Genomic DNA, 12,219 nt, shown 5'->3' with positions numbered 1-12,219 from the left:
CCAGGCACCCCTCAAAACATTTTTAATCCTTAATTTATAACTGTCATTCTTATCCTCCCTAATTTAATAACAACAACAACAACAACAACATTAACACTTAGTATTTACAAGGTGCTTTCGTGTTTTATCTTTCTGTTCTTCAGGGTTTCATGTGAGCATTTTTTGGAGGCATATCATATCACAACATTCAACCTTCAGTCTCCTCATTCTCAATATCAAAAGTTCACACCAGGCACCATTCATGCAGTTTTCAGTATTCAGTCTATGATGGAACATTAGAGATTGGAAGACAGTTTTTGAATTAGCAAAACTTCTATTGTGGTTTCATTATTAAGAATAAAATGAAACAAAAACACATTTAACACCTTTTCATTTGTATATGAAATTGAAGTAATAATTATTCTAAAAATTAAAGGAAAAATTTATACCTCTGTGAAAATGGATCAACTCTTCTTCAGCTCCATTCGTACCAACACATCAAGTCTGTACTTGTCAATGTAGTATTTAGTTTCTGTTTTATATTTTGCACCATTTTTCCTGTTCTCCAGTCTTTTTTCTGTGTTCTTCCTCTGTTCCCCTTATCTTGCTAAATACGTAAGTGTTCAAAATCTCTATCACTTGAGAATTGATTTAATACTATTTTAATAAAAGGTTATTCACTAGGCAAGGCAATTCAAGAGCAATTACTTTTGTGTTCAAAATCAAGTCAGGTCAGAATTATATTGTTTGGGATCAAAAGCTACTCCATGTCTTACGTGCACAACAAAGAATTAAAAGTTAATCTTTGATCTTTAAAGTACCTGGAGAAGTCAAAAGGCTAATAGTTACATACATATCCGTAGGATTGTAGGTCAAAAAGTACTTTAAGTGTCTTATATTGTTATACAATGCACAGTAGTCAAAATAAATTCTCTAAAATCAATGTATAGATAGAGTCCATGGGGCAGACTGAAAGGTAAGACTAGTTCAAATACTGCAAGTCCTTTCTAAGAAAAGAAGGGTCAGTTAAAAGGATATATTATACCGTAGAGTGTCACATATTCAGGAATCATTGGAGTTATAAAATCATCAGAAAATGAGCTTAGGAACAGTGAGTATGTGGAAATAGAGATGTGCCACCCAAATACCCCATCTAGAAAGGGCTTGCCTCCTAGCCGTGGGAGTTCATGCAGCAAGTCAGCTCCTTCAGTGTTGGCCTGATGAGAGCAGCCTGGCTGAGGCCACACGGCAGAAAGCCAGGCCAATTTACAGTAACATGGAACAGCTCTGATGGGTAATACTCTGTATCTGTCTAGAGGGTTGGTCAAGGCTTTGTTGGATCTGGATCACAGTGTGACTTCTCTATCCACCCAATCCTTCTACCTTTTTCCTTCCCCCAAATAAAAAACTCACACTCCGGGCTCAGGGTTATGTACTGAACTGTGTTTCCCCACAAATTCATGTGTTAAAGTCCTAATCCCAAGAATGTGACTGTATTTGGAGATAGAGTCTTTAAAGAGGTAATTAAGTTAAAATATAATAAGGTGGGCCTTAACCCAATATGGCTGATGTTCTTAAGAGGAGAAGAAATTAAGACATATATACCCACACAGAGGGAGGGCCATGTGAAGACTCAAGAAAAGACAGTCATCTACAAGCTAAGGAGATAGGCCTCAGAAGAAACCAGCCTTGCCGACAACTTGTCAGACTTCCAATCTCCAGAACTGTGAGAAAAGAAATTTTTGTTGTTTAAGCAATCCAGTCTGTGGTATCTTGTTACAGCGACTGGAGCTGACTAATACACTCAGCCTCTGCTTCCATAAAACTCCACCAGAGGCAGAGAACTTTGATAGAAACTACAGTGAAAACAAATAAGCACAAAGGAACTCATTTGAAGAGGCCTCTAATAAGCATATATAAAATTAAAATGTCAAGAGGATATAGTTACATTTAAGAAATCACCTAGTTTTTTTTAAAGAAATTCAGTTTAAAGTTAAAGCAAAACCATGGACTGAATATGTTCCTCTAATGTGGTACATGCAACTTTTTCTTTTCCCTTGTTAAGAGCATCTCTTTTATTTCTTCCTTTTTTAGGGTTCTGTGGCTTATGTTGCCCAGCAGGCCTGGATTCAGAATTGCATTTTACAAGAAAACATTCTCTTTGGCTCCATCATGCAGAAGCAGTTTTATGAGCGAGTATTGGAAGCCTGTGCTCTCCTTCCTGATTTGGAGCAGTTACCAAATGGAGATCAAACTGAGATTGGAGAAAGAGTAAGGAAAATATAATTTATCATATGCAGGAATAAAACTCCATTCAGCCATGCTAATAAAATATTTATAGTCTTTTTCCTGAGGTCCTGGAGAGCGCCACACAACTATAATTTTTAAAAAATCATTACAGAATTCCTATGAAAGAGATGGCAATATTAAGGACAAATAATTATCTATAATTGACTATTTGGAAAACAGATTTAAAATCAGCAGGAAATTCTGTCGTTAGGATCCATGCGGGGGAATGAGAGCCCACCAACTGGATCATCAGCACTTTGTTTTCGTTGCTGGCTCACTGTCTAATAAGTGAATGATAGTTTTGTTTTTGTTTGTTTGTTTGTTTGTTTCTCTGTGTCTCTTGTGCACAAAGTCAAGCATAGGACAGCAGCAACAGAGCCCCAGTCTCCAGCGGTGGCACCGAGGCCAGGTTCTAAAAAGGCTCAGGGACGATGCTGTCATCATTGTGCCTTCTCCATGTTGGCTCATTCTTGCTTAAGAGGATCTCGTTTCCCATAGTCTTTGTTCTATTTTATTTTCATTGCATTAATGAATAGTCATTACGCTGCCCAGTGTTTTGGAGTTAAAACAAAACAAGATAGCGTGAGCCAAAGCATGAACCCCCAGAGATTATCTCCGACCCATGACTAAAATCTCCATTAATTAAACATGAATGCAAAAGCAGCCTCTGCCTGCGATTCATGTGTGCTGTGAAGATGAGGAAATAATCCTTGCCAAGTGCTTTGCATTTCTGAAAAGAGCGTCAGCGTAGCATTGTTAGGCATTTTTACCCTTGGCCCCCTGTTGTTTCCTAGTCCTCTGATATAAATTGATAAATAGAGAACAAAATTATAGCAAGTGCACATTTTAAAAATCTAGAAATGAGGTGAAATTTACCTTTTAAGTAGATTTACGTTGGCTTCGCTCATCGTCTGCTACTTTGCAGATGTCTTTCCTCAAGTTATTAAACAGATTTAATTTTTTCCCCATATCTCTGTTTTTATTCTGGTGTCTTCACTGTCTGCAGGCAAAAATGGCACCATAGCTAAAATTACACAGAAATGTGACTTCTTCAAACTTGTTAATATATATTGAATATTATGCTGATAAAGCCTATCTCTAATAATATGAAATAGTTGATAGTATGTAACTAAAAAGAATCTAAAGAAGAAAAATTTCCAAAATATAAAGTATATATTTAATAAGGCATAAATACTATTGCCATTTATAGCTTTTGCTTTATATTATTAAATATCTCCCAATCTGATGATATGCTTTAAAATAAACATGTAATTGAATATTTCAAAAGGCAGTCTGCTTACAGCTGTTTAGAATTTTCTTCACTTTCATTTATCTTTCCCTTTGGAATTCTTCAATTGACCACAATTATTTATTACTGTATTATATGCCTTTATTGTGCTGTGGGGTACACAATGGTGAGCAAGAGAGCTGTCACCCTGCTTTTTTCAGTGTAGTGGATCTCTGCCAACGAAATTATCGGTTGTCTTTATTAATATTTATTAATGGTCAGATACAGTCTGTGTGCCGGGAGTGCAAGGATGAATTTAGCTCGTAGTCTTGTGAGGAAGACTGATGTGTGTATAGCCGTTTCTGGCAATGGGATGAGTAAATGGAGCACCGCCAGGACAGGGATGGAGGGAACGAATCAGTTTACTTGGAACACTGGGTGGAAGATTGCTTTCAGAGAGGACTTCCTAGATTGAATAGCTTTGGAATTGAAAAGAGGGGGTTTGGGCTCCCTAGCAGAGGAGACTAGCGTCTGCTAGTCTGGTTGGCAGGCTGCAGTCACGTGGGGACAGTACGGAAATAAGAGTTTATACAAGAGCAGGAGTATTATACTAAGGAACTTGCTGTTGTTCATGGACGATGGCAGATGAGATGTGGGCACTGTCGGTTTTTAAATAAGGTGATTACATAATCCCAGGATATGCAGTGACAAGGTGGGGGGTACATTGGAGAGAGGAGTGATTGGGTGATAATAGCGAGGTTGATTGGATCTGTACTTGATGTTGGATTTGTTGTAAATATTTTACATTCATCTTATTAGATGCTCATGACACACCCATGAGTTGGGGCTGTTATAATCACATACACACACAGATTCATACACGGACAGGTATCAAATTACTTTATGTGTGTTTTCATGCCTGTCTCCCCTGCTAAACTGTGACCTCCTCATGATAGAGGCTCAGTTTCATTTATGTTTGAATGCCAAGTGTTGGGGTAGCACCCAGAATATGGTTCTACAAAGGAGGTATTTGTTGAGTAGGCGGAGGATAAGAAAAGCAAAAAAAAAAAAAAAAAAAAAAAAAAACATTTTATAATTAGAGGTAACTGGCTAAGTTCTATGCTGTAAGGAGGGCTTTTAAGCTAGATCTGTAAACACTAAATATAAAATAAATCAAGTAAATTGGGCCTGGCCCCATAATTCTCTATATGTGGCTGTACATGTCAACTTTAATTCTCACACGGAATGATGTATATTCCTTATTCCTGCTTCTTAGAGTTGTACTTTCGCCAACAAGACTTGTACTAATCTTTTACAGAATAAAAAAGGACATGGTGATTACTGCTTTGGTAATTTAGCTATTATTCTCAATTTAGCTATTATTCTCCATTTTCCATGTGTCAATTTAAAAATGATCACTGGTGTCAGTATATGGTTGGCAGCCAAAAGTCTTATTTAATATTTCATAGGCATGAGTTTTCAGAGTTAGGGGATTGGAAATTCTTTTCTCCGTAATTGTTAGCATCTACTTTTGAGAGCAAGCAGTTAAGAGAAAGTATATAGCTGTTAATTTGCACAAGTTAGTGGGACTTGGAAATTGTGGTTGGGGGCTAGGCCTTTGGATTTTCTAATAAAGAAAGGTTTGAGGGTTAATCTTGAGTTGTTTTCTGTCCATGATGCAGAAGAGAAATTGGATGTCACTGTGTGTGCTTTCAGATTTACACATTTGTGGTCTTGGTTTCTTCCTCCTCCATTTAGGGTGTGAATATAAGTGGGGGCCAGAAGCACCGAGTAAGTCTGGCCAGAGCTGTGTATAGTGGGGCTGACATCTACCTCCTGGATGATCCCTTTGCTGCAGTTGACGTTCATGTTGGAAAGCAGCTTTTTGAGAAAGTGATTGGGTCCTCGGGTATTTTGAAAAACAAGGTAGCCATGGTGTCACTTAACGCTTTTGGGGGGAAAGGGGAACATAATCTGCATGCCATTGTGCCTAAAATTCCAACATTTTGTTCATTTGTTGAAGTAAAGTAGTGATATTTCATATGAAAAAGGGGATGTCATGTTGATCTTTTTATAGATAAATTTTAATGAATATTTTTTGAAGTTTCTTTTTCCAAGTTTACTCCGACAATAACTTATGTGATTGTTACCTTAAAGACTGATATCATACTCTAGGGGGATTTGTATGTCAAAATGAATTGGTTTTTGTTTACTTGATTTTTTAAAATGGTATTTTCATACATAGTACTTGCATAAAAAAGTATTATTTTACTGATTTTTTTTTACTTAAAATTATGGTATTATTAATATAGCAGTAAGATTCAGTTCTCTTATGAAAGGGCCAAGAAGGGAACTAATATTTACTGAGGGCATATCATGTCTGACACTAAATTAGTTCATTTAGTTCTTATAGCAAGTCTCTGAGTAGGTATTGTCATTATTCCTGTTTTACCTATGAGGGAACTTGAGGCTCAAAATGATTTGATACAGGTTGCTTAGCTTAAGAACAACAGAGGTTTTTGTTTGTTTGTTTGTTTTTTAAGATTTCATTCATTTATTTGGCAGACAGATCACAAGCAGGCAGAGAGGCAAGCAGAGAGAGAGAGGAGGAAGCAGGCTCCCAGCTGAGCAGAGAGCCCGACTGGGGCTCGATCCCAGGACCCTGAGACCATGACCTGAGCCGAAGGCAGTGGCTTAACCCACTGAGCCACCCAGGCACCCCAAGAACAACAGAGGTTTTAACAACGTGTAGAATTGTTGACTCACTATGTTATACCCCTGAAACTAATGTACCATTGTGTGCAACTGTACTTTAATTAAAAAAAAAAAAAGAACAGCAGAGATTTTAAAAAGTCTGTCTGACCACAAAGCCATACTCATTCCTTCATAGTATGCATTTATAGATTTGTTAATATAAGGCACTCTGGCAAACATTAAATAAATGCATAAAATGTTAAAGTATATATCTAAGTAAATAATAGATAAATGTCTTTACTTATTAAAATGAGCCCAAGATAAAAACTTCTGGTTCAATTTTATGTGAATGTGTACAATAATATGGAAAGGCTTTAAAAGAAATACCATGAATTATGACTGGAATCAAACACTTTATTGTGATGCTATAGGACCTTTAAAAAGTGAGCACGAATAACAGATGAGAAATTTTTAAATTTGTTATGAAATTGATTCATTTTTAATGAATGAAGAATACTTGAACCAGATGGTAAAAACACTTTGCAATCTTTTGTTTGTTTGTTTGTCTGCTTTTTGTCTAACAGTATATAATCATTCATTGCAAAATATCCATATGCTGCCTTAAACTGGTACCTACTCTACACTCTGAACTAGTAAAAAACAAACAAACAAAAAACCCTACCTCTTTCTTTAAAATAAATTATTTTTACCTTTTTTTTTTTGTTTTTTTTTTTTTGGTAGCCCAAGGAATAAAACACTCTGTTTTTCAGACTCGTGTTTTAGTGACACACAACCTCACACTTCTGCCACAGATGGATCTGATTGTTGTAATGGAGAGTGGCAGAGTTGCACACATGGGAACGTACCACGAGCTGCTGTCTAAAACCAGAAACCTCACAAATTTGCTTCAGGCCTTTAGTGAACAAGAAAAAGGTAAGACACAGTGAAAAATAAGCCTATGACGCAGTATGCCTAGCCATTCTGAAAGCCCATTAATTGTGTGATTTCTTACAATGCATTTTTCTTCATTCATTCCGCTTAAGTCAGGAGCTGGCACCTTCCTTTCTCTAGAAAAGAAACATACGTGGAAACACATCAGCTAAAAAATAAGCTCCTTTACGATTTTTTAAGCAAAACGTTATGCCCCAAGATCTGTTTGTTCATTTATGAAATGAGAGATTAGATGATTTATAAGCTCTACAGCGGGTCTAGAATATAATGGTCCTAAATATTCTACTTTCTTTAAAATTAAGAACAGGGAGCATAAATCCATGTCAAGTAAGTAATAAATATTTTAAACATTGTTGCATGCTGAGGAGGAGAAATGAACAAACAGAAAAGGAATCTGAGGAAAGACAAAGGGGAATGATACTTGTCTAACTTTTATGAGATAACAATTGAGTTTACTTACTAATTTTTGCTACTATACTCCTACTCCCACCATTTTAAATTAAGATTATAAATGTTTATGTAAATAGTTTGATCCTTACCGAATTAAGACACAGGGATGTTTAAAGTCAAGTATTAGCTTAATATTCTAAAGGTCAGTTATTTCCCATCTTTGAAAGCATAACGGCACCTGGGTGGCTCAGTCAGTTAAGCGTCTGCCTTTGGCTCAGGTCATGATCCCAGAGTCTTGGGATCAAGCCCTGCATTGCTTTGGGCTCCCTGCTCAGCAGAGAGTCTGCTTCTCCCTCTCTCTCTGCTGCTTCTCCTGTTGGTGCTCTCTTGCTGTCTTTCTCTGTCAAAAATGAAATGAAATGAAATAAAAGAAAGTGTTATATGCATCATCTTTTTTTCCAAATGCAGATGCTTTCTCAGATAGACCTCTATAATCCTTGTCCTATAACTTCCCAGAATACCATTGAGAAATGACTATAAAATCAATTAACTACTTCATAATTCCAGGATAACAGAAGAAATATAGAGCTGTATCTCAGTATTTCCTATATGAACTCATATCCACTGATCACTTTACACTGTACCTAGTTATAAAAGTCATGAAAATACGAAACCAGTTTATAATGGAATCTGTACAGTTCATTATTTGAGTATCGTGAAATCAAAAAAACAAAGTGCTTTTGTTGATATGTTTCTCTTTTGGACATAAACTAATCCACTTTAGTTTTATACTACTATTTTTTATATTTCTTGTCTTTATCTTGTCTTTATTCCTTTCTCAAATTCAAATATTCTGTTTGTAGATGCATTCAGAAATTTCTGATGCATCATTAGATTGCTATGGTCATTCTTAATAAAAGAAACACCTTCTCTTCTCTTAATGGCTAGCAATTTTGGAAATGTTCTCTTGCGTTCTTGGCCAGACTAAGTAATAATTTGTGCTTACAGTATATATAAGAAAGAGATGACTGTGAGCGTCTCCTAGGATGAAAATGTGGTCTGTCATTTTTCTGTATTCTCAGCACTTAGGTAATCTCATGCTAGGCACATTACCGGTCCTCAGTAGCTGTTGAACAAGTGAATCTGCTGGAAGTATGTCTGCTCAGGAGTTAATGGGATGATTTGGAATGCTATGAGCCAGGGTCTTTTTCATGTAGCCATTTATTTTAAAGGTCACATGAAATACAAGTTGCATTACTTTGGAGAATGTAGCTCAAAAAACAGGCAATGAGTAAGTTTTATGTTCAATATTTAATTTACCATAAAATATAAACAGTGTGTCTTTGAAAGTTGTGGAATTTGCTCTTGTTTAAAACCCCAGTTTTGAAAACAAGTATCATGCATTCTTTTATTTCTATATACCTGCTTACGTACATGAGTCCTCTATGGTAACGAATGGAAAGCAGTATTTTTTTTTCTTTTTTTAAATATTTTATTTATTTATTTATTTATTTGACAGACAGAGATCCCAAGCAGGCAGAGAGGCAGGCAGAGAGAGAGGAGAAAGCGGGCTCCCTGCTGAGCAGAGAGCCCGATGCGGGACTCAATCCCAGGACCCTGGGATCATGACCTGAGCCGAAAGCAGAGGCTTTAACCCACTGAGCCACTCAGGTTGCCTGGAAAGCAGTATTATTCTTGAAGTTGGGCTGACATTAACAGATGTTATTCCCTCTATCAGAAATTTGCCTGATTTAGAAAAATGCAAATTGAACTGTTTTTTTCCTAATGACTTCACTATTGTGTCTTCTCTGTTAAAATTCAGGAAGGTGATGAGTAGAGATAATTTTTATACTAAAAATATAATATATTTTTGAAAAATAAGATTTCTGGGATTTTGATTTTTTGGATGCTAAATAAAAAAAATGTAAAGGTCTTTTAAAAGCAACCATAAAATTACACATGTCGATACTAGATGTTAGGTATTTGTAAAAGGTCAGCCGTGTATAGTGTAATCCCTTAAGGGGCCACACAGAGCAAGGCAAAAGGAGATTTTCATGATATAAAGCACCTCACTAAACAATAACTTCAAACCAGGTTACATTCAGTGTCAGGTTCTTTTTTTTCTTTTTTTTTAACCATTTATTTATTTATTTATTTATTTACGAATGGGAGAATGTTCATGAACACAAGCCGGGCAGGGGGAGGAGGAGGGGCAGAGAGAGAGGGACAAGTTGAGTCTGCACTGAGCCCAGAGCCTGGAGCCCAGAGACCTACACAGGGCTCTCCATCTCACAACCCTGAGATCCTGATGTGAGCTGAGATCAAGAGTCAGACGCTTTACTGACTGAGCTACCTACACGCCCCCAGGATGAAGTTCTTACAATACTGCCCTTAGACCTGGACCAACATGACTCAGTACTTAGTGTGTGCTTTAGAGAGTCCCTGTTCTGGCCTTTCTTAGCTGGCTCTGTAGTCAAGAGCCCAGGGATTTGTGCCTATCAGGGTCCCCTTCCAAACTTCTACTTTTTGAGCATTCCAGGTATTTTGGGATTCCAGAATTCTCTGCCCAAATGACATAAACTTGCTCCTCAGTCCTATCTTCCCAAAGGCTGGCTAATCTACTGGCATTTGCCACTCTTTGACCCGAGGAATTTTTTTTCTTGGAGGGGTGGGTTAAGGGGAACAAAGCCGGGACACATGGGCTGAGGTGTCCATAGACATAGTGCGGGATGAGGTCAGGGTGGGAGGGAAGGGGACAAGGGCCTTAACCGGGACCACCTAGCCTAGGACTGTCATGTTTCCAAGGAGCTCTTGGGGTTCCAAACACTCTTACGTAGACCTTAGCATTCAGATGGTTGGGAAGCTGTGTTGGTCAGGATAAGCAATAGAACTTATTGGCTGGTTCCATCTGTTACTGTTAAATAATTAGGAATATGGTATGTGGGGCCTTCATTTATATTCTTGCCCTGTGACCCACCTATGTGAGACACAGGCCTGTTTCTATGCAGCATTTCTTTTCCTTATTGTGTATGTAGTAGGGAAAACTCAAATTATATCTGAGAGCATTTTTGTTGGGATTTAGAAGAAAAGGATTCCCTGGACAGGGAGTAGAATTTGAGAGGTGTGATCCCCACTTCTAAAACACCCTGTGATCTATCATTGATATATTTTATCTTCTTTGATCTTGAGTCTGTTCAAGAATACTTATAAAAGTTACACAATCCTTCCATTTTAAAATTCGTGTTAACTCAGGTGACACCAGAGTGGAGAAACAGGAAGCACCATCTTGTGGGAAAAAACTCTGGGCCAAGTTTACGTTGCCCCAGGCTCTAGTTCTGATTCTGAATAACTATGTGAGTCTTCATAGGATGACTTAACAACTCTGGTTCTTCCCATTTATGAAAAATGGGACTGAACTAAGTCTTTTTTTCTCCTGGTGGCTGATGTGGCATTGCACAATGCACATTTTTATCATTCCCTTGCCCTCAAAACTGCTTATGACTTAGCCACTTTTACTTCTTTTCCTCTCATCCTCACCTTCACTATTAGGGCTAGTAACAGATAACTTAGAAAAAAGTAGTTTTTATAGTATAATTTGGGTTTGGATACATCAGGTCTCAAAGACTCCATCCAGCTTGGAAAGTCTACAAATCTCAACTTAAGGGAATATTATATTAGAGAATCAATCAGAGGTGAGAAGAAAGGTCAATGAAAAAGATATGAGGGCTGATAATAAATTTACGTATCAATAGATTTAGTCTAGGCTACTTCTTACCCACACTAATAATCCTGGTGATAGCTAGGATGTCATGGATAGTAAGTCAATATATTCACAACTTTTGCCTTTACTTAATCCTCCCAGAAACCTCCTGAGACCACATGGTCCTGATTTTACAGAGATCAGATATCTTGCACAAGTTAAGACAGATTGTAAGTGGCAGACTTTGAATCCAATACTACCTCTGTTTCATGCCAGAGGCCAGCCAAATTCTTAAACTTTGTATCAAGCATGTAGAACAAGTACATTGACTTGGCGTGAAGAGACAGGAAGGAGTGTGTGTCTTAGCTCACTCTTGTTTGTTCTGTCTTTGTCTCTCTCCCTTTCACTGTCTCTTTAATGACTGTTGGTTTCAGGCAAGTCACTTACCCTGAGTTTTATTTTTCCCTTGCAAAATATGGAGAAGCTTAACTATTTTCTTTATTTTATAAGCTCATTTGGTACTCAAATTATGTAATGTATATAAAAGCACTCTATAAATTGTAAATATATAAATTTTAAAATTATTATTATAAACTATAGAAATGAAAACATGCCTTAGGCAGGAGGGGCTGAAATAGCTCCAGATCAAATTTTCATTCTGTGAGACATGGAATACCACGTTTTCTAGAAATAAGAAAAAACAGAATTCATATATGAGATTGTAGAAGTTCCCAAGAACAGTTCCTTTGTTTTTAAAGATGAGAAGTCTAAAATTCAAGGAGTTTAAGTATTCTACTGTAAAAAAAGACAAAACTCAGCCAAGCTCTAAGATGTTTCCCATCAGATTCACAAGCAGTAACTTGAACCTCAGTCTTGTAGTTCTAGATGTGAGACCTTGGTTTGGGTGACCTGCTTAACTTCTCTGTGTCTCAGTCTTTTTATCTCTGGAATATAGTATCTTCCACATAGGAATCTGTTATTAGTATCA

General features: G+C 37.1%; 1 protein-coding gene across 1 annotated transcript in view; it reads left to right on the top strand.

Moving 5' to 3' along the window:
- Positions 1-12,219, top strand: part of LOC308351509 (multidrug resistance-associated protein 1-like) — a gene marked incomplete at its 5' end in the record, with an annotated part of 92,013 nt that overhangs the window by 43,882 nt on the left and 35,912 nt on the right. The window contains 3 exons of the mRNA XM_080817228.1: positions 2,074-2,250; positions 5,255-5,422; positions 6,961-7,123. Of these exons, the coding sequence (XP_080673354.1) occupies positions 2,074-2,250; positions 5,255-5,422; positions 6,961-7,123 (508 nt within the window). The remainder of the gene's footprint in view (positions 1-2,073; positions 2,251-5,254; positions 5,423-6,960; positions 7,124-12,219) is intronic.

Source organism: Martes martes (genome assembly GCF_963455335.1).
Source record: "Martes martes genome assembly, chromosome: 1".
NCBI lineage: Eukaryota > Metazoa > Chordata > Mammalia > Carnivora > Mustelidae > Martes > Martes martes.
This window is presented reverse-complemented; position numbering and strand designations above follow the sequence as displayed.